General features: G+C 43.3%; 1 protein-coding gene and 1 long non-coding RNA gene across 2 annotated transcripts in view; one reads left to right on the forward strand and one right to left on the reverse strand.

Annotated features, from left to right (window-relative positions):
• MDH2 (malate dehydrogenase 2) overlaps positions 1-14,757 on the reverse strand; it is a 63,937-nt gene extending 49,180 nt beyond the window's left edge. Inside the window, exons 1-3 of the mRNA XM_085649614.1 lie at positions 14,567-14,757; positions 5,436-5,604; positions 4,432-4,515 (exon numbers count right to left, since the gene is read on the reverse strand). Coding sequence (XP_085505740.1) covers positions 4,432-4,515; positions 5,436-5,604; positions 14,567-14,629 — 316 coding nt within the window. The 5' untranslated portion in view covers positions 14,630-14,757. The remainder of the gene's footprint in view (positions 1-4,431; positions 4,516-5,435; positions 5,605-14,566) is intronic.
• Positions 14,758-15,225: 468 nt separating this feature from the next.
• LOC146858975 (uncharacterized) overlaps positions 15,226-23,639 on the forward strand; it is a 294,899-nt gene continuing 286,485 nt past the window's right edge. The window contains exon 1 of the long non-coding RNA XR_014979718.1: positions 15,226-15,381. This is a non-coding gene — a long non-coding RNA (uncharacterized LOC146858975). The remainder of the gene's footprint in view (positions 15,382-23,639) is intronic.

Raw genomic sequence — 23,639 nt, forward strand, 5'->3', positions numbered from 1 at the left:
TATAACCTGTGTTTCAAATTGATTTATACATACCAAAAATACACAGACCTGGGAGGCTGCCTCTAGGGAAATACATTACATCAGGAATTGTTTCCATCACAGATCAGGTCTGAATTTGTTGATCACTACCTGAAAGCATGTATTCCGAGTTTACCTTCCTTTATTCAAGATACTATGGATATTTTGAATAAATTTGGAGGATGCTGAATGTGAAGGAGAATGTTACTTGTATCTATAGATTTAGTTGAAATATACACTTAGAAATATTTTCTCTTATAGGGAACGGTAACATTGGTGAAAGGAAAGGCTAGGTGTTCTAGGCTTGGCACTTTTGCCAACCTCTTTATAGAGTGGTTTGAGATGGAGTATGGTGTTAAAGATTGGCTACAACACATTTCTGGGGCCGATACATTGGTGTGATGATTATCTGTACAGAATTAACAGCCAAATTCAGGAATACCTTTAATATCTTAATCAGAATCCATCCAATGTCTACCTAGGATGACTTGGGACAAACGTTAAAATACAATTTTAGATATGGAATTTTATATGGAGGAGAAAAAAAAATTGATAGCAAGTTGTTTAGAAAGAAGACTTCTACGAATAATATTTTTAGGGCTGACAGCTCACATACTAGATCTGTAATAAGGGATTTTCTGTTTGGAGAAATGACTAGAATTTGCCACAATTGTAGTGAGGAGGAGATGTTTAGGACAGGTGTCAGGGACCTGAAGGTCAGAATGAGGCCAATAGGATATAGTAATTTTCTATTGAATGATGCAGAACGTAGAATTCTAAGGAGTACTTCTCTGCAGAAACTAACTCCTATTAAAGATCAAAAAAGGCTACTTTATCACAACAATTAATGCACAACATGAAGCCGTTTATAAGACTTTATAGAGACATTGGCCTTTGCTAGTTGGAGTGCCAGGTCTTGCAAAACATACTACAACCCTCTGATTACATATCAAAAAAAGGGAAGATTAAACAAATAGTGACTAAGAATTATCTTGAACCTAGATTACAGAATAAAAATTGGCTCCCTGATCCACCTAAAGGGTTTTTCATATCTGCGGATGTAAAATGTGTAAATATGGTATGAATAAATCGGTTAAACTTGGTTATAATTTTGTAAGAAGGTTCAATGTGTGCCAACTTATTATAATAGTGCTTTTGTTGCCTATGTAATTATCAGGAGCTGCTCTCAAATATGTGGGTAGCAATACATGAGCTCTTAATTTGCATTTAGGAACATTGTAGAGCGATAGGAAAATTGTATTGCAACTCGTCATGAGTGAAATCAAGGAATGCCACTCGAATAATTGTGATTTTAGGTTTCACAGTATACAAAGATTGGCACAAAGTTCTAGAGGTGGTAACCAGCAATTATCTTACATAAATAAGTTGAAGCAAGATGTATATGCAGGTTACAAGCTGTGTAGAGAGGACTCGATACAGAGAACAAAATACAATACTTTAGGATTTGTGGAGTGGAAGTAACAGTTTCATTTATGGACCTGGTTCATTATACGATAAATACAATATGTTCATTTTTGTTTACCATGATAGGATGGGGAACATTTATTCAGACAAGTTGTGAGGATTATTTGAGATAAAGGGCTATATTATATATTATCTTGATCATAAAAAGAAAAGAAAAAACAGGGACATTTCAAGTGGTTTACCATGATAAAATGGCAACCACTTGCTCAGACATGATCGCGAGGTGGTATTTGCTTTGAAGCCATCTATTGATGGACTTTGTTCATTATTCAGCTAAGCGTAATATTTTTTTTTTGTTTGTCCATGATTTGGTTAACACTTGAATGTGTAATGAACCACAGGACTTAATTGGAGGATTAAGGAACCAATCACCATAACATGTATGTTATTTATTCACATACATTTCTTAGGTGGGGTGCCTTGGAACTTATGGATTCAGGTTCGAATTGGTTGTGTAACTGAAGTCTTACAATTTTCTAAAATAATGTGTTAATTGGTGGCTTACCACCGGAGCGAAGGTGGTACACAAATTTCAAGTTATGAGGATTATTTGAGGTAAGGAGCAACATATATGGTTTATGTAATAAACAAGCATTGGCAAAGTCAATAGGTTTAGCCTATGCAAGAGCTATTGGCTTTACCAATATGTTTTAGCAAGGTTGTACACCAGAGGGGCTGCTGTTCAGCATGGCTAAATGTTAGAGGGGTAAAATGTGTCACAACCCCCTCCTGTTCCCTCTGCGTAGTAGTCTACCACACAGGGTTCATGTTGTTCTAGAGTGGTCTAGTGTGCAGGGCTCATGTTGCTTTACCCCTCTGGCTCCCTATGCACACGCTACGATATTCCTGACTGATGCTTTCCCAGAGTCCTCATGAGCCATTTCCTCCCCTCCCCCCCCCCCAATGACTAGATGCTTCCCCCCGGCATCCCTCATGACTGGACGCTACTCCTCCCTGGCATTCCCTCATAACGGGATGCTCCTCCTTCTCCGGCATCCCACTGAACGGGATGCTTAACCTCCCCGCCCCCTGGTATGCATCCCTCGTGACTGAATGCTTACCCCTCCCACCCCCCGGCATGCATCCCTCGTGACTGAATGCTTACCCCTCCCACCCCCTGGCATGCATCCCTCGTGACTAGTTCTCCCCCCCCCCCCCCCCAAATCCTTCCCTCAAGACTAGAAGGTGCCCCCTCCTGGCATGACTGGATGCACTGGCATCGCTCATGACAGGTGGCCGCCATTCCCCGCCATGCCTCATGACTAGATGCTCGCCCCTCGGCAGCCCCCTAGGACGGGATGCTACCCACCCCCCCTGCAGCATCCCTCGTGACTGAATGCTTACCTACTCAGCTCCTCCCCCCACCCCGACATCCTTCCCTCATGACTGGATGCACTGGCATCACTCATGACGGGATGCTGAGCACCCAGCACCCCTCGTGACGGGATGATGAGCACCCAGCACCCCTTGTGACAGGATGAGCACCCAGCACCCCTTGTGACAGGATGATGAGCACCCAGCACCCCTCGTGACAGGATGATGAGCACCCAGCACCCCTCGTGACAGGATGATGAGCACCCAGCACCCCTCGTGACAGGATGATGAGCACCCAGCACCCCTCGTGACAGGATGATGAGCACCCAGCACCCCTCGTGACCGATGCGTTCTGAGCCCCTGCAATTTCCATTACGCTTAATCCCCTGCAAATGTTCCCCACATCCAGTTAACCAATGGATTAACTACTCTTGCTAATCCTAGGGCTTTGATGTAGTTTTCCATTAAGTCCCTGAAAGCTTCCTCCAGTTTCCCATGAGTCAATGGCATGCCTTACCCTTTCTATTACTGGGGCCTTGGTGGTGTTGTCCACTATGCACGTAGGAGCGAAAACGATACATTAGTTTCCGTATACTTGGTCTTGATCAACAAAATGCACCTGCCTGTTCTGTATGGTCATAGAAAGTGTACTAACATGTGTTTTACCCAAGGTTCGAGAACCTTAGAAAGCCTTTTGCCCCAAGTGATCAAGCTACATCCATCGAGCCTTTGAGAGGGTATATAAAACCCACCCAAAACCAGAATCATGGCTTGGCCTTGCTCATGACTGGATGCCCACCACCCCGCAGAACAAGCTTCTCCCTTCTCACTCACCAGAAGACTCCTACCAGAAGTGATAGTCTCCTTAAAGTCCATTTGAACCGGTGGTTCCCGTGGCATCTGCTCCCTCAACTTCTTCCTCCTCGCTCCTACCTGCACAGCTACTCTGGACCCCCATGCCCCTCCTCGCTCCTACCTGCACAGCTACTCTGGACCCCCATGCCCCACTGAGTCATGGCTTAGAGATCTCCAGACAAGTTGAAGAACTAGGAAGTACTGGATATCAAGTTAGTGCGCACTAAACCTCCTACAGTAGTAAACAGGACAGAGTATACCCATCTTCAAAGACAATAGACTTTACCCCCATACCCTCTGTGATTTACTCCAGTGCTTCATTTAATGTTTATACCCCAGACCCTCCCCATAAGCGGGGGGGGGTGGGCTCGGAGCGCAGCAGGGGGGGGCTCGGAGGGCAGCAGGGGGGGCTCGGAGGGCAGCAGGGGGGGCTCGGAGCGCATGTTGGTCTTAACTGAAATTCCATTATTGTATCCTTTGTGTTCCCCACACCTCTTGTCAAATTATGTACGACTCCTTTTAATGTGCAACTTTAATTGTTTACTATAACTTTCTGAACTCAACCTACTTCAGTCATATGTATGCCTCATGTAACTTTGTTGACTGTAAGCCCACGATACGAAGCTCAGACGAGACCGGTCCCCTTAACTTTAGTTTGACAGTATAAGAATACTGCGAGGCTATCTAAAGATTAGTTTCAAGCACAACAAATCGTGTTTATCTATTGAACATTGAGCAAAGAACAAATTCAATAAATACCTGGTTTTCTGGGGACTCCTGCAGGAATAACCACAACTTCAGCATCCTTCAAACACTGCGACAGCTGATCTGGCCCAATGAAGCCTAAAAACAATTTGTTAAAGTAGTAAATAAAGCACGCTGTCCATTAAAAATTAAAGAAGGTTCATGCAGTAAAGGAGCAGCAAACAGTATTTGGAGAGGACTCCCTGTGACTTGGTCATCTTTAAAATTACTGTCATAAGAGAAGCTGAAAGAAACAGCCAACAGTCAGACTAACTCTTGGCCAAGGAGACAACAGGAGGGAGCTTCTTGCGGGATTCCAGCTGGCACTTCAAAAGGCCTGGTGCAGGTCAGGGACAATTCAATATTTAAAAAGACGCTCCTCAGCACCTACGGATCACAAAAGCATTACAAACAGAAAGTCTTCTCATCAAAGGGAAGTGTTCTTTAGCAGCTCATTTACACTTAAATGTGCTAGCTGTCATGAGGCTGGTGCGGCATAAGCACCATCTATGCTGGCACACCCTAACATGGTAGTTCTAGGTCATGAAAACAGAACATAAGAATGAGGTTGGACGGGTAACAGCCTATGCAGTGTGGTCCCTCCTATGAGATTATTGGCAGCAGTGGTGGTGGAGGGGGTGTGTGGGGGGTGAGGGTGGGGGGTTTTCTGGCTAAAATTCCACTATTGCCAATATAATAGCTTCTTAACCTCTAAATCAAGGAGTCATGACAAGTGTGGACAAAGTGAGCACTTTAAGCTTTAAATGAGGCTCCAATACTACCAGTTGAGAACATGGATCATAGTGTCAATTAGACAGTAGTAATCCAAAATATCTTAGTGGCCAAGCAAAGAAGTCTGTCCACTGGAGAAATTCCTGCCCAATTCAAGTTGGGTGGACACATATGCTTAACCACACAAACGTAAAGTAAAACTTGATGGGCTATGTAGGGCAAACATGGATAGAAAAAAATCTGACTTCAGCTCAGAATGGTGCAGCAGAGCCCAAGACATCACTCACCTGTGACTTCGGCTCTGGTCTCGACGTGGCTAAGGTCGGCAGCAACACCAGGGGTGTGGGCAATATCATACAGAGAAAGTTTGCTCACCAGGGGACTGTTCTTTAGCAGAAGTGATAGAGGCTGCCCGATTCCCCCAGCAGCACCCAGCACAGCCACGTTAGCATTGTTCTACAAAGAGAAAACGGCAGGTTTATAGTGGAAAATAGAAACTACCCACTTCTCCACACCATACGCAATATCAGAAAACTGAAAGAATACAAATGTTTGTGAAGGGAGGTTGAAAATGCAAAAGATTAAATGGAGGAAGATAAAATTATCAGGTTTGATAGAAGTGCCCATACTTGGATTTTAGCCAGGTGAGTAATGACTTGCAAAACCGAGTATAGCTTTGCAGTTAACTGGAAGCAGGAAACAGTTTTCCAAAAAATGTGGCATTGCAATTCATAAAGCCCCACAGCAGCTACTCATGCAACGGCTTTGGGGGCATTTGATAAGAATAGTAAATGTATACATGTCAGGTAGCCTATAATCTGGTGACAGACAAGTGGATGACAATTGTGATGTTTCATATCAGAGCAGCACGAGAAAGCAATGTGGTATCTCTGCAAAGTTGTGAGCAGAACAAAAGGAAACCTTTTTTAGGGTGGAGCCACACGTCAGAGTTAAGATAATGGAGGGAGGGTTGGTAGGAAGAAAGGCAAATGGAGACAGGTGAGCAGGCATTCTGGTCCACAATAACCGATTGATTTAGTCCAATGCCTGTTTTACTCTTCAAACTGGGCAGTATACTTCTACGCACTGCAAGGTACACTTCCACCGCTGTAACTTTGTAACTGGAGTTGGCCTGAGGGCAACATCTTGTGTGGGTGAAACATGCATGATAATCAATTTGGACGATCTGCAGGGAGTTCGCTATGTCACTCTGGGAATGTAGTGATGTGCCCACTAAGAAGCGGCCATGCTGCATCACCTGTGAGGATATCTCGTGGTTGCGCATCGGTGTACATATAATGAATTGTTGACAGATGAGTACCTTTCCTGCATGTGAGCTCTTTACATTAATTAATAAATCTTAGTAATGTCTGATTCATCAACAGGCTATCGCTTTGATTGAATCCATGGTCTTGTAAGTGTGGCTAATTGATAGATGCTTTGCTTTAAGGTAAGCAGTAATGCCGTTTTGATTGCTTTTTGTTGGAAGCACATTGTACCACCAAGGCCCCAATTTTCATTTGCAAGTTATCAGACAGCTGGCGCGGTCTTGAAGAGACCAATGGATTAGTTCCTTCTTGGGTTGAAACGTCAACATTCCCATGGGGCCATCCTATCTACAATACTGATGCAGTCATGTTGACTTTGGGACTCACTGTGGATACCATGGCCTATTCAGATGTATATATGTAAATAGTTTTTGTACTGAGCACCTTCTGAACCTTGGGTGCCTGCATAGATTGTTTAACTTTGATGTCATGATGATGTGGAAATAATATAATCATGTTGACACTGTACTCTAGGCCTATTGTTACGTTTGTTGACACTACCACGCCGGATCAAGTATCAGTGGGGTGGTAGATCTTTGAAAGAAGTTTGATTCACAAGACTCATGTGTATTAGTTCTACAAGATGACCCAAGTTCGGTCGTCGTGTTGTACAGTTTTAGCACTTTGAGCGTCGCATTAACTAAAACAAAAAGTACTGAGTTACAAAAAGATGAAAAAACTGCAATGAGACTACCAAAGGTTCAAACCACAAGTCCCCGACTCAACCAAACGCATTCCAGATAAGTCATTTTTGTGGTCTTACTACAGACAGCTCCAGTTGTATACCACACTGCACAGAGACAATCCTTGCTCAAGATTGGATGGCTTCCGTGTCCATCTCAGTTGACTTACTCCTATTTATAGTATTCCTCCCTCTGTGTCTGACCCGCCCACAGGAGCTTTTTGGTTATGCTGCCCGTGGATACTTCATTCTTCTTACTCTGGACACAGCAATGACAACAGAGCCAGGTTTAAACCCTAGTTTGTTGTATTTCAGTACCACCTTAGTGTTTACTAAAAACATTGTGGCAGAAATATAGAAGATACAACTTTGATCTTGAGATACTACTATAAACAAGCATTGGCAAAGCACGTCTTGTTTGCATGTAATGGAGAGACTGGTTGGCATTGCCAATGCTGGTGATAATCAAAGGTGGCAGCAAAGTGCATGAAACTCATTTAACGATCCTGGCCATGACTCAACCAATCTTTGTAGGACAAGACTTCGTCTGTGCACCTCAAGAACAATTAAAAAAAAAAAAAAAGTGACTGGGATCAGAGTCCTCGGCAGCCTTTGGGACCCCCACCCAAATCAGATGACCTCAGGGTAATGTTTGCCTTTTAATCCTCTGGGCTCATTTCAAAATATTCTGTGCAGCATGGTCAACTATATTTAAAGTAGGGATTAAAATAATCAAAGAGAATATCAATAACTTTGCATCAGATACTATCCCCTATGTAGGTGGAGTGAGTCAGAGGACTATGCTAGACGGGTGGTTGAACTACCCGAGCTACCAATAAAGAGTTGGCTAAATTAACTTTACTTGGCCATAGACAAATTACAATATTAATGTTCAAATCCATAAACATACTTTTTCAACAACTCCTAGACACAATTAAACATTTAAGGTTAGGATCCCTCCCACCCTCCCCTCCCCCGGGTAAGCAATTACTTTGGAACATTTCTTTCAGTGTCATCTGGCACCCTGAAGGCACACATCTCTACAGTCCTGTGTTAATGCCCGCAGAGTGCATCTTGGGCGAGGTGGTGTGAAATGGAACCAGTAAAGTAGGATTGCCACAGCAAAAAACTTGCACTAGGCCTATACTTGGCTTTTGATAGGATAGGTACTTCAAGCTCACTGCAGATTGAACAAACTGGCAATCTGCCACTCAAAGGCTTGCTCTCACTCAATCCAGCATAGTTAATCGAGGAGCACTGACAAGGTGGGAGATGCCCGGCATCTTAAAAACATTAGCATAAGAGCAGGTTTCCTAAAATTAAAGACGGGTCAAGGAGTAGAGAAATTCAAAGAAAATTCCTTATTAAAGTGCCATCACTTAGCATGATAAATAAACGGAAAGATAAGTTTCAGTTCTGTAAATCATACTAGAATACGGTCTGATCAGTTCCGGTGTACGCGATTCCCTTGCAGATCCGGCCTAACTCGCAGGCAAACCAAGTGAGTCACTGTGACCCTCTGCTAAAAGGTTAGGCCTAAAAATAAACTCGCATCTATAACACTCATTTGTCCAAACTGCAGATGGAGGCACGAACACTGTTGCAATTTGTTTCATCAACATACGGCTCCAGAACAAACTATACGTTTTGGCTGCGTGCAGTGAAATACTGGTTAATTTACAAGCAGTGGGTTTATGGACAAGTGAAGAAAAAGGATCTGAAAGTTAATACAACCCAAATAAACAAAATGCAAAAATAAGGTTCCTTTGTTTACAAGAAAACTACTTGCTACACTAAGGCGGACATCCAAAGAAAAACTACAAACAAAATTAACGTTTTTTTTTTTTAAACAAAAACTACATTAAAACACATCATCTCGCTATTGTCGCACTCCGCAGAATGTGTTCCTGGGACACTGGGCATCTCAAGGGTGCCAGAAATAGACGTGCGTAGATGCAGTAAGAATTAAAAAAATAAAAATTAGATTAAGAGATTGCTGATTTTCCGGTATTTATAAACTAAACGTGCTGAATTGGTTCAAAAGGGAAGGCGTATTGGCAGTAAAAGAACTGCTGATTGAAAGGGGGATTCGTGTATATGCAAGTATCAGAAAAGGCAACATGTAAAATACATAACAATGTTCAAAAGTGATCTGTGTACCATCCGCTTATGAGAAGAAAAAAAAAAAATCTAAGACCGAAGGACTAACCTAGAACCGGAGGACTCCATAAGGTTAGCCAGCGGGAAGATGTACAAATTAAAGAGAGTAGGGTAGAGCACTGCAGAAGACCAGAGTTAAGGATTTGACAGAACAGAGAATTAAACAAGCATTTGCAATGCAATAGGTCTCGCATTAACATGAGTTTAAGCTATTGTCAATGACACTGCCTTTTATTTATGTTTTAAAAAATAAAATGCATTGTTATTTGCAATACCAATAGCTCAAACTTGCATAAATGTGTGACCTATTGCAGGGTAAGCTAGTTAAGACTCTTTTTGGAGCCCTTAATCCATTGTGTACCTATTCAGAGCAGGCTATTTGGTGGCTATTCAGTCATTCTGCATAGTATCAACCCAATAAGGCAGGGGTTGCTAATGTAGTACCAGGAAGACTTCCCTGTAACAGGTTTTCTAGATTTAGACACGACAAAAGGTATATACATTTAATCTAAATAAAACTAGTTTAAATATTCAGTGGGTAACCAGAAAGTTTTACAGGTGAGGCTTTGTCGTACACAAAACACCCCTGAGATAAGGTATCCACGTACATTTTCCCTAACTACTAAACAGATAGTTCTTCATTGCTAAGTAGCTTACACTGTACAGCACTATCCCTCGCCTCCCTCACTGCTGTAGTGGAGATGAATGCATGCCACATGGTGTCCCTCACTAAACTGCACCTTGCCTCCCTTTCTGCTGCAGTGAGGCTACTGCACTGCGCACTGGCACCCGCACTGTACTGCACCCATCCCTTGCCTCCCTAACTGCTGCAGTGAATGCTCATCACTGTACAGGGGGATTCCTCATGGCAGCAGAGGGGGTGTCACTGCACTCGCGGACTACAAAACCGACAGAGCAGTGGGGCGCCGATGTGCGTTTTATTTGAAACTGCCTAGGCCCTCACAGTGCAGCAGTGAAAAGCGGTGACTGAACCATACCTTGCCCCCACAACACTACACCAGAGACAAGGTGCCAACTGAACATGTACCTGCATTGCTCACACAACAGCAGCAATCAAAGTGAAGGGAGGGGTGGAAGAGTCACTGCTCACCTAAACGAGCAGCGCTCACCAACAAGCCGTGATGTTGTGTCTATATTCCTATCGAGCCTCCCTCAAACTGCAGCAGGGGCCAGAAGTTACTGCATTCATACCTTGACTGATACTAGCAGTGGCAGGATGCCCTTGTACGTAGAGCTCTCGCACTGCAGCAGTGATCAGTTGTTACTGCATTCACTGCTCGGCTCTGACTCTGCAGCACTGATTAGCTGCCCTCGCACACGCGCATACCTTGATCCATAGGGCAGCAGTGGGTAGTTACTGCATTCATATTTCGGCTCTGTAGCATAGATTGACCTGACCCACCCGGTACGTACTTCAGGCTCTTGGGCTGTACCAGTGACCGGTGGTACTGCACTCACTGCATCAGCTCACCGTTACTGTAGCACCGCACCGAGGCTTTCCCCGTACGCTTGAAGTGATTTGCCCAGAATCACAGGATGTTGTGCTGACGCTTCGGTAGCTCTGGTTGTTACGTCACATCTCCACTTTTTTTTTTTACCTCTAATCAACATTTGCGTTAAGTAAACCTCAATATAATGCTTAATTAAAATAAATACAGCAGAGAAAACACATCAACAACTTGGCAGTTGAGATAAACTTTTGCGCTGCATGGAAAAGTGTTGAACAGAGGAGACTACTGGATCAATCCATTCACTCCCTTCTCAACAATGCAGGCGTGTGGGTTAATAAAAATCGTTCTAAGCTCCATTTATGTCGGACTGAAGCAAGCACAAGGCACTACAAAACTAAAGTGATAAATGTTTTGGAGAGCGCACTGCAGAAGCGGAGGGGCTCTGGGCCAGGGCCGGTTCTAGAACGGTTCAGTGGCCCAGCACAGATATTACCCGATGAATGTGCTGTATAGAAAATATACCTGCAGGTGGTGAGAAGTAGGGGGGGGCAGCGCACTGAGTACGGGGTCACCAGTAGCACCTGGCCTGTGACAGGGGGAAGATATCATCGCAGCACACCCTGACTCCCGTTCAGCGCAGGCTTTCTTCTCAGGGCTTTATAGTTTAATTTGGCATCAGTATAGCGCTGTCTGCGGCCCACGAACCCCAAAGCGCTTGTAAACGCCGCAATCCTGAGAGAGGGCCCTTGTGCTGCAGAGCCAAGCGACCTCGGCCGCACTCACTGAAGCCCGCAATGCTGTCCGCGCTCATTTCTTAGAGGGGAGAGAGTCTTTCCTCCTCAGCCCGAGTCCCGCACCAGGACTCTGACAACACGTTTAGCAAGGGTCTTCCTGAAACGGCTCAGAAGTGCGCTTTTAAGGGACGCTGGCACCTATGTGCCCGTCCTCGCCATTTATGATTAAGTGAACGGTTCAGCGGCCCAGCGCCGATATTACCCGATGAGCGAATGCGCCAAAAATGTTTTTTATTCATTAAGCATTTTAATTGCCAAGAAAGGGCTCTTCTTAAATTATTATATGTAAATGCTTCCACCGTCCTCTAAAATCATCTTGTTAAGCATTCTTCTGTCGGAGCAGCTGCGACTTGCGGGAGTGGTGGGGTTGCCCCGGGGAAATGAGGTGATTTATGGCAAACAAAGCGCGGCCGCCCGGCACAAATCTATCATCCAATGCTGCCGCTGTAGTTACAGAGGCTGATCCCACAAAGGAGCGTCTCCAATTACAGACACAGGGGGGGGTGGGTGATCTCCAAAACAAACGCGGCACACTGCACGCAGTTAAAACAAGTGCGAGCAGAGCGGATGAGAACTGTAGTTAGGCTCCGCTGCTTCGGGACTACACAGAAGTCAGCATAGGATCAAGAGCAAACCGAAATCTAGATAACAGCAATAATACAGGCAAACCAATTGCAAGAGGAAAAACAAATTAGATGGAGTTTGAGCCAACATACAGACCACTTTAGGTCTCGCTGAGACAGCGCATGCGCTGCCAAGGCGAGGCCTAAAAACTCACTCTCCAATCAAAGAAATACTGTTCAAACATTCAAAGGATAAATAGGGAGGGCGCCGGGAACACAATCAAATCTAGAGATAGACTATTTGGTATGGAGGGTTCAGGAGCTAACCAGATACAATGTTAGTCAACCAGAGTTTGGTGATGTCAAGGACGGCATAGCACAGCCTTCAACAATCCTAGAATGGAGAAGTAATAGGCACTGTTGCCTAGTAGCAGATTGATGTTGTCCAAAAACATTTTTAAAAACTGACAATATTTTGGGGTGGTTGGGGAGAGTGAAGGGAGACAAGGATGCGCACCATGGGGGACAGTGCAGAAATAAATACACATCACATGGTGCAACACGCGTGGCCCACATTGTAATACAAGCCTAAAACATGAACACGTTGCATAAGAAAGTCAAATAAAGTGATAAAACCTATTAACTTTAACAAACATGTTATGCAGAACCAAGAGTCCATATTGAGATCCCTAGGAAAACCCAAACAAAATGTCAGCTCGTGTCCATGGAGGCAAGTAGTATAATTCACAAATGGACTGCTTTAATCCCTGTATTGTTAATGACGAGATTATGCCTATACAGTCAATAAAACTTGGTTAAAAAAAAAACCACTAGGGATATTGAGCAACATTTTTGACAAACGTCAAGTAAACTAAAGGGTGTCCGCACAATAAGGCAATGCCCAGTGTAACTGCTACCCTGAAAAAGAGACGATTACTGGCAGTCACTAGAGACATGCTAACGCCCAATAAATTCTTGAAAATGTCCTTGTTGAGATCTTACCAAAGATCATTGAACGAAGGTCAACACTACAAAAAATAAAAAGAAGCAACCTGGGTAAACAAGCACACATTTTATGAAGGCTTTTCGACGCCCTGACTGATATATATTACTCGGATTCGGTTTCTGTATTTATGCATTAATCTGTATTTTGGTTTTATGTGATTTTTTTAACTATTGCTGATACATATATAACTTTTGTGGTTTTTATATCTGAGAACCGAATAAAGTTTCTTTGAACTTGAACTGACTAATATCTTATAAAGAGCACTATTGCCGAGGGGTCTTAGCACCGAGGGGAGTAGAAGCCGAACTAGCGCTAAGAGATCTAGAGCTTAAGAAGACGCTCTCATCTCCTTCCTAGAGCTGTGCAGTTCCCCCCACCCTCCTAGTAATGCTCACCAGTCCCATTAAGTGGTGAGACAAGATACCTAACCAGCTAAAACAGGATATGAAGTCACTCACTGCTGAAGAATCTTATTTTTTTTTTTAGCAAAACACTTCTATTCAGATCCGGTGATGGTGCAAGATTCAACTAGAGTAATCCAAACAGTACAAATAAAAATGTCAAGGTCAAGAACCTTGAGAATGTAGTAGGTGGACTGCAGCTAGTCACAGCATCGTCCATGGGAGTTTTACAGTGTACTTTTGTAGTCTGGCAACCGTATGGAGATTGAAAGGGGGTCACTCCTCACAGTAGGGCTCCACACAGCTAAAGCACCTATTTCGGGTATATTCTGAAAAAAGCCGGATGTTCTAAATGTAAACCTATCGCGCAACGTCATCCACAATTCACTGATAGGTACACCGATGATCCCAAACATCAACCTAACCTCACATTTAAAAAAAAACACCTACCGGTTCCCTTCATCCATGGCTCGGCCCTCAACTTTCTTAAGCTTCCCTCAAAGACTCTCTCTGCCATCTGTCCTCAACCACTCACGGATCTGTCAGGTTTACTCAACAGGTCTCCCTCAGTGCTAAAACCTTGTAGTTCCCCGTCACGTTTGGGACTTCCTCCAGTTTACACCTCTCCGAGGTTACAAACCTCACTCTTCCATCGTGCTCTCTGTGCCTTTCCAAAATCGGTCAATGAATGCACTTGAACTGCATGATAGGTCCAAGGCTCATAACTGCCAATCAGTTCCATGTTAGGAGAAAACCTAAGGCCACCCACACATCTTTCAGCAACAGCACCTTACAGGACATTTATATTAACAACTTCAAAGGACAACAGCAAGTCGCAGAATGTAACGCGGTGTTGGCTAAAATAAGCCGGCGCCGACTGCAGATGGCATGCAGCCAATTGGCAATATATGTGGCCATAGAACATTAAGGCACCGGCTCAAACATTCCCCTCCACAACAACTGCCCTACAACAATATAGAATTACGACTCTAGTCTTCTTTTAAACCGGTACCTGAGCGGTGGTGCTGAGGCTTCTGCACAGGGCAGCGGTGGTAAGGCTGAGACGGGACAGCATGACGGAAGAGGAGGCTGCGGGGAGAGCTCTGAAGTCAGAAGGAGGTGCAAGGGAATGAATCTGATCTAAGTGACTTGAACGACCTCCACCTGACAAGAGACCGGAAGGAGACACCGAGCTCTCGCGAGACTCCAGCGACTCCGCCCACCACAGATTAGAGCTTTTGGCATAGCGTTATAAAAACAAAAGAAAGACAACGTCTTCTGGAGCGTTAGCAAAATCTATCGAACTGATAGAACAAAATCGGACGCCACGCTGCTAGAATGTGAACAGCAATGCTCCCAGCATCACTTCGGGGCTCGCTGCAATAAACCAGCATGTCATTTCAGTGCCGTGGTTTGAAATATTAGAGGATTAAAAATTTGCAAACATTCGTGACAAGAATTTTCAATTCTATCAAGGACACAGAGGCGAGGATTATGCTTCTCATTTTCTTTACTAAAAACTCAGCAGCCAATCAGAAAGTAGAAAAAACACAATATGTACTACAATACCCATAAACCTAGTGAGTATCAGGTAACAACCATAGAGTAGTCCCCTATAAATGGAGCACAAGAGAATACTACATCCTCTTTCTTTGTGTGAAAAAAGTTACGTCAAAATATAGTCACAGTCCGGAATCCGAGAAACAACTGGAAAGAGTCCATTCAACCGAAGGAATCCAAAGGCCAACGGCAGCAACCAGAAATACTTGAAGGCAGCTTCAACGTAACAGCATGTCCTGGAAGACGATGAAAGAACCTTCTTTAAAGGTGAAAAGGCAGCAAATTTCACTTGAGATCAGAACCTGAAATAGAAATATAAAGCCGTAATACCACACTCCCAGGAAGAGATATAGCAAACAGAGGGAGGGAAAAAAACATCATTATAAATATACATTGTATTATAAAGCATTTCAAATCAGACAATACAGTCCTGAATATGGGTGGGATAATCCTCGCCTCCGTGTCTTTAATAGAATTGAAAATTCTTGTCACGAATGTTTGCAAATTTTTAATTCTATGTCAGGACCGGAGGCTCCGATTATGCTTGTTCAAAGCTGCGCCACCACAACAGATGCAACATTTACAATAGGTTTATAATAAAAGGTTTTAAATGTAGAGTCTGAGGACCAATCCGCTGCATTCATAATGTCCAATAAACTGACCCCATAGAAAAGGCCTTGGATGCCATAGCACCACGAGCAGAATGAGCACCAAATTTGGAAACATCAATACCAGCTTCGCTCATGAGCCAACGTACCCATCGTGCCAGTGTAGCTGGGGTCACTGGACGAAAAGGTTTCTGTAGAGCAATCAATAATTGACCTGCCATATCTTGACGAAAACCATTAGTACTTACCTCATAATCCCGGATACATTGTACCACACACAGCTTGGGATTGTCAGGAAACGCAGGATAAGTGACAGACGTGGTGTTACTTTTAGTGCGTCTAGGGACCAAAAAAGTAACACCCTCAGGAGAGAATCTACGACCCGCCAGATCGAGGGCGCGGATATCAGAAACGCGCTTACATGATGCCAAACAAAGTAACATAGCTAGCTTGGCAGAAAGTTGTTTGCAAGACAAACCTGGATTTAAAGGCCATGAATCCAAGAAGCGTAAGATAATGGAGACATCCCAGAGCTCAGAATATTTAGGACACAGAGGTTTTACCAACCGGATACCCCTAAGTAATTTGCACACTAAAGGATGATCACCAAGTGGTTTGCCATCAATGGCCACATGACCTGCCGAGATGGCTGATTGAAAATTATTGACCGTGCGATGAACTAGACCTGAAGCGGCTAAGGATGCTAGAAAGATCACTGCCAAGGAGATATCTGCTGCAGCGGGATCCACATTCCGTGAAGAGCATCAATCACACCATCGTTTCCATGCTGTAGCATAACGTTTGTGTGTGTTGGGCAACCAAGCCTCATTGATAAATCTGGTAGCGTCTGATGAAAGGCCTGGGACTTTCCAACGATCCCCGAAATTCGCCAAGCAACCAGCCGTAGTTGACCTGAGGTTATCAACGGATGTGGGGATTGGAGAGGGTCTAACAACAGATTCCACCGAAGGGGAAGAAGAACCGGAACCGCACATAACATTTCTAGAAGTACTGGGAACCACGCTTGAGCCCTCCAAAGAGGAGTGATCAGAATCAATTCCGAGCGATAACATTTGGTTCGGGCTAGGACTCTTGGAATCATTACAAATGGAGGGAACGCATAACAAAGCACTGGAGGCCATACTTGCAGAAAAGCATCCGTGGCCAGAGCCTCCGGATCCGGACGCCAGCTGAAGAACTCCGGAATTTGTTTGTTGAGACGGGAAGCAAACAGATCGATCCGACAAGGGCCCCACATCTTGTTCAACAATCGGAACATTCGAGGATGAAGCCGCCAATTGCTGAAATCTCGGAGATGTCTGGAATTCCAATCCGCAACTTGGTTGCTGCACCCTGGAAAATACTCCGCTACTACAAAGAGACTGTTCTGAAGGCAAAAGTGCCAGAAGTCTTTGGCAATCTCTGCCAGAAGACGGGACCGAGTCCCACCCAACTTGTTGACATACCGAACCGCCGACACGTTGTCCATGCGGAGAAGGATGCAACAATTTGTCTGGCGGGGTGAGAGGCAATGAATCGCAAAGGAGCCCGCCAGAAGCTCCAGGCAATTGATGTGAAGATTCAACTCCTCTGGAGACCAACGGCCGCCAGTGGAAACTTGACCGCATCGGGCTCCCCAACCCCACCGACTGGCATCGGATTCGATCACTACCTCCGGAGTGGTGCCGAATAGGGCTCGACCGTTCCACGACTCCATATGTTCCAGCCACCACAACATCTCCCACCTCGCCTCCTCTGAAAGAGGGATCTGATCGGAATACCTGAGGCCTTTCTGGAGATGGCGGATTTTGAGGCGTTGAAGCGCTCGGTAATGAAGGGGACCCGGAAAGATCGCTTGTATAGACGAAGCTAACAACCCTACGACCCGGGCTACAGACCTCAAGGACACAGTCTGCTTGTTCAAAATCAACCTCAACTCTCTCTTGATCGATCTGATCTTCTGCTGGGGTAAGAGGAGTTGACAAGTGAGGGAGTCGACTAGAAAGCCCAGAAACTCCACCAACTGAGCTGGAATCAACATTGATTTTTGAGCATTGATAAAGAAACCCAGATTCTGGAAGAGATCCGTGGTCCAGGCAAGATGTTGCAAAACAAGACGAGGACACTGACCCATGATGAGAATGTCGTCCAGATAAATGATGAGGCGAACGCCCCTGGCACGAAGAAACTCGACTACAGGCCTCAGAAGCTTCGTGAAGCACCAAGGTGCTGACAAGAGGCCGAAAGGAAGGACTTTGTACTGTACCACATTCCCTGCCATTGGAATTGAAGAAAACGACGATGAGGACGGTAAATGGGTACTGACAGATAAGCATCTTTCAGATCTAGGCGGACCATCCAGTCCCCTTCCTGAAGAAGATCCCGAAGAAGATGAATCCCCTCCATCTTGAAGTGAAGCGTCCTTGCTCCCCGTCTCCCACTCCACTAATGAGGTTATGCGGGCAGAAAACGCCCGTAACCGGGAGGCGATAGCGCTCCCACACAAGCGGTGCCCTGAAAAACGGAGCGGCACCTGTAAGCAACGAAGGAAACACAATGCGATAAAACACGGGCCGATGCAGGCGGCAGCGCCGAAAATGCGCAGAGGGTAAGACGGCAGTGCGAGCAGCGCGCACAACAGCCCTACAACCAAGCCAAGTGTAAGGAAATAACGTTAAGCAAGCTAAGCAAACGAAGCATGCATACATTAAGAAAAGGTGAAAAAACACTTAACTGGCTGCGGAGCAGCAAAGAAAGAGGATGTAGTTTTCTCTTGTGCTCCATTGATAGGGGACTACTCTATGGTTGTTACGTGATACCCACTAGGTTTATGGGTATTGTAGTACATATTGTGTTTTTTCTACTTTCTGATTGGCTGCTGAGTTTTTAGTAAAGAAAATGAGAAGCATAATCGGAGCCTCCGGTCCTGACATAGAATCCCAGATTCAAAGAAATACTCGCACTTGAGGGAAACTTGGGTAGGCTAAAGTTAGGCTAAATGAGAAGTGGGCGAGGCTAACCTCACTTCATGTCATTACGCATATTGTTCCCAGCGCTGTGCGTTCATTGCCCTAGTTACACCAACATGCTTGATAATTATTTTCAGGAGAAAAGCCCAAACAGTGGCGTAGCTAAGGTCCGGGCGGCACGAGTTTTGGGGGCGGCAACAGTTCCTGCCCACCCCTCTGCTTCTCAATGCGTTTGCTGCGAGGGGGCGGCAATAGCGTTCGTAGTAATATATACTCACCCTAATGAGAAGTTCCCCTCATATGTCAAACACCAAATAACTGTATCATTTTTATTAATTTTTAATTTTAGTTAATGCATTTTTATATAGCACGGACTTTACCCAAAGGTGTCAGAGCGCTTTACAATAGAACCAAGTAGGTTACATGCGGAGAATATTACATATTTACACGTTACAGAAACAAACGAGAAACAAGAAAAGGTAGAATAAAACAATAGATGGCAGTCACACAAAAAACACAATAAGATGAAGATTGTACAGGCATAAATTAAAAATTTACAATAATGAAAAAACTTCCTTTAGGGACATGAAAAGTGGTGTATTAGTTCTGGAAGTGTCTTTGGAAGAGATCAGAGGTCGGTTTTAAAGGTCTGGGTAGAGGTGGTGGTACGTAGTAGTGGATTTAGCGAGTTCCAGATTCCCACCGCATTGCCTGAGAAGGATTGAGCCATCGATCTTTCCCTTTTGAAGGTGGGGGGCTCAAGCAGTAAATTTTCCGCATTATAAGACGGTCTAGAGCCTTCAGAAATGTTCAGTTTATTCGCCAGGTATCGAGGGGAGGAAGTGTGCAAGGCTTTGTGGGTGATACAGGCAGTCTTGTAGATTGATCTTGCCTCAATGGAAAGCCATCGAAGAGAAGACAAAATGGGAGTGATGTGGCCACTTCTTTTGGCCCCAAATATAAAACGAGCTGCTGAATGGAGAACGGATTTAAGAGGGGAAAGGTGGGATTTGGGGAGGCCAGCAAGAAGTGAATTGCTGTAGTGTAGTTCCTATTTCCCTAATAGGCTCTGCGCATTGGAATAATATACACTATAGTTTTGGCATAGGACTGAGGTCAGTATGCCACTATCAAGTATATTAAACTTAATTACTTTGTGTGCCAGCTAACTCAGAGACCACTAGAAACTCCTTGTGAAACAAGAAGGGAGTAGTTTCTGGCAACCGCATAAACATGACAACTTTGTTTCCCTTTAGAATCTGAACACTCTCAGAATCGTGGAAACAATAGATAACAGTTTCACTCAGCTAATCGTGCATGCTTAGTTTCTGCAGAGCTTACACAGAAAGAGTAGACAGGTGTTTCAGTAAAAGGATTTATTGAACAGTCTTATTTCTCGTGCAAGAGATATGTGCTGTTACAATCACAAGACAGTATGCAAGATATATTATGTACAGCGCAAACAGTCACAAGAAATAATACTGCGCTAGCATTATCTTTTAGCTATGACACATATTCATATACACAAATAACATAGGCTAAAAATGCGAGTACTCATACGATGCGTTCTCTAACTAATTCTACCCCAGTGTACTTAAGTGTAGGACAAGGTAAGAAATAGGTTCTGTATGCTATAATCTGGTATACTGAGTTTGTATGCCAAGTTTGTATGCCAAGAGTCCCTCTAGGTTCTAGTCAGCTCATACCTTAAGAACGAGAGAGGTTGGAATCTCTATCCGGTTCTCGAACTCTAACACCTCGCGAAGGGAGTCAGAACACTGGAATCTGGATTCTCTGCGAGCAGGGATGACAGTGATGCAGCGCGGAATACAAAATCCCTCCCAGCTGCCACGGACTAAATGATCTCACACACACTCACTATCCATACTTTCGCTGGTGGGGCCCATAACACCAACACACACTTACCATCAATCCGTGCAAGAGGCGATTATCCTTCCAAGCGCTGAAAAATGAGGGAGGAAGATACCACTTTACTCTAATGAGCAATAAACCTACAAACCCTTCTCATACTCATTAGGCCCTAGATTCCACATTTGGTATTAGCCTCCCAACCGGGACGGATCTGTTAGTTGTAGTTTTAGTGAAATCCTAATTCTCTAATTAACCTTTACATTAACACATTTCAATGAATAAACAACCCGACTCATTTCTGTAGATGTTCAAATCCAAATTTATATTAATATTGCAGATTAAATCATTCATTTGATCAAGTTGCCATTCATAGTTACCTATTCTGGCTAAAGTCGTCCTCTATGTCAAATCTGGTAGTCTCGCAATTCTATGCCCATCAGCTTAGCAGGTTAAGTTCATCAGGAATTCGGGCATTAATTCAGTCCGTGAGAGATTTAGGCTAACAGCTGTCCTGCAGTGTCACCGTCCTCTCCGTCAGCATATCATCAGGAAATCGAAAAGCGCGCTCAACACCTCTCTATTCTATCATAATTTATAGTAAAATCACATTCCAAAAGTATCGAATATTATTTTTAAATGTCTCTGATTGGTCAGTTAAATTTGTTCAACAGGGTTCCCATGCGCTAAATGTCTCTTTAGATGTAGTTCATAATTTTCCCGGTCCAAAGTATGTTTTTATTGTTTCTTTCAGGGCATCTGGCTTGCAGCCCAGAGCGTCCTTGAGGGGCACAGTCGAGTTAGGGTCGCGTAGAGGCCACTGTTGCTAGCGGTGACGCATGCGCACTTCACCCAGAGACTTTCGTAATGGAGTCAATTCATCAGATGGGGATGTCAGCCATTTTGTGGCCACTCCAAAAGGTCAACTTAAGCAAAGAAACACAAAAACGTAATTAATACATAGAAATGACTATTAAAATGTTATTCCCTCGCTAATACCCATATGTGTATGTATTTATCTAGCAAAAGCAACACTCATTGCGGGTTATACTTACAAAATAAAGCACAAATCACAATTACATCACTAAAGCAACATATATCATGCAACATTCTATTTATCTATCATTAGTATGCGTACGGAATTTAATTCACATGATTAATTAGGCCATGCAGATGCAAATCCCACGTGTATTTCGGTCATTAATAAGGTTGGCTAGTTATTTTCATATCACTCCAAACCATTAGTACGATTATAATTAATTAATTAATCTAATTAATAAAATGACATGCAAAATGGGGTGGGTATACAACATTTTGCATAACCCGCTCCAGCAATCCCCCCTTTGGTGATTTTATCACCACACCACCCAAAATTTTGTTCTGTCTTTACGGAATCTTTAAAATGTTTTCTTGCTCATAATCATAATTCAGTTTCACCCATTTCTTCTCTTTTTGCAGTTTTATAAATACTCTCCTTCCATTCTTCTAATGTTATCTCTATCTTGTTTCTTATCTTTTCTTTTTGAATTTTCTCTTTTTATTCTTTTCTTATTTTTCTTGTTTCTACAGCACATACAACATAATCTTATCATTAAAACTATGCAGATTACACATGTTAATGGAAATAATATTTTACCTATAAGTGTACTTATAGGTACTATTATTACTAAGAAATTCTTAATAGCAGCTATTTTCTTTCCAATTCTATCCCAAACACGTTCAACCTCCAGTGGTGCAAGTTCATCATGCAATTCAGTAATATTCTTAATATAAGTTTTCAGATCTTTGCTTTCGTCAGGAATGTAAGTACAACGATGTTGAACTTTCAGCATTCCACAGACTCCACCCTCTTTTGCCAATAAAATATCAAGGGCAAGTCGATTTTGCATTTCCATAGCACGCATGGCAACCATTTCAGTATTAACCAATAAAAATCCTCCAGCGGTGCTTGTTGACAAGCGATCCACTACAGTTGACAATTTTCTAATTTTGTTTGCATTCAGAGTTATTCCCACTGCTGGTATCAATGCCTGAAAAATATCACCTACAATTTCTGCCCAAGATTCTCTCTTGGTCCTAGCTAAATGATTACTTAAGCTATGTACACCATCTTCTCCTCTATCCATATGAAAGATTTTTAGAAAGACCAGGCCTACGTAACATGTGCCATACCAATGGTCTGGCAAACGATAATATGCCCTGTTCCCACAAATAAAATATAATCCAGGAAAGACTGGACCTCTTCCACCTTTGAATCCCCATCCACCCATTATTCGATATGTATCATGGCACTCACTATTACCTAAAAAATAATTATCATACGCAGTTTGATTCCTTCGAATGCAAAATTTCCCTTTCTGAGGCCAATCTAAAGCTATAGTTGGACTAGCTTCTCCTTTCAAATGTTTTTCTTTCTCTATATCCCAGATTGTTTTCTCCACTTTCCCTTCTGCTGCTTTCTTTTGCATTTTCAATCTCCTTTCCTCAACCATGTCTAGGAATGTCTTTTCCTCCTTTTTCAAACTACATGTTAAATTGTTTCTAAAAATATACTCTAATGTTAGTTCATTAGTTTCTAAGAAAAATTCACCTAATACCTTAGCAGGCTTCACTTTGTTCAATTTGTTATAAAATAGGCACTTGCGCAAAAATGTTATCTACATCTGAAAAATAATATTCTAATTTCCCTGTCTCATAAGATAAACTAGCTATTACACTACATGTTATACCATACGTTGCTGGAAGGTGATGATATGTCACTCCCTCAGAAACAGATGCAGGTAACTGCATACATATGTAGCAGTCCCGTACGTCCATTGTCTTTACATATTCATACAATAATTTTGAAAACACATTATTAGAAAAATCTGTTATTGACCTGTCTTTATGCAAATAATTTTGATCTATTCTAGTTGAAACTACTTTTGGAATCTTCCCTATATTAGTTTTATTCTCACTATGTCCTTCTAATGTGTCTATAGTAGCCTTAAAAGAAATGACAAGAGCAAGGATGCTCCATAAAAGCATTAATAATCCTGTACAACAACAACACATTTTACACCATCTTTTCATGAATGTA

This window comes from Triturus cristatus, chromosome 3_2 (assembly GCF_964204655.1).
Source record: "Triturus cristatus chromosome 3_2, aTriCri1.1, whole genome shotgun sequence".
NCBI classification, from domain to species: domain Eukaryota; kingdom Metazoa; phylum Chordata; class Amphibia; order Caudata; family Salamandridae; genus Triturus; species Triturus cristatus.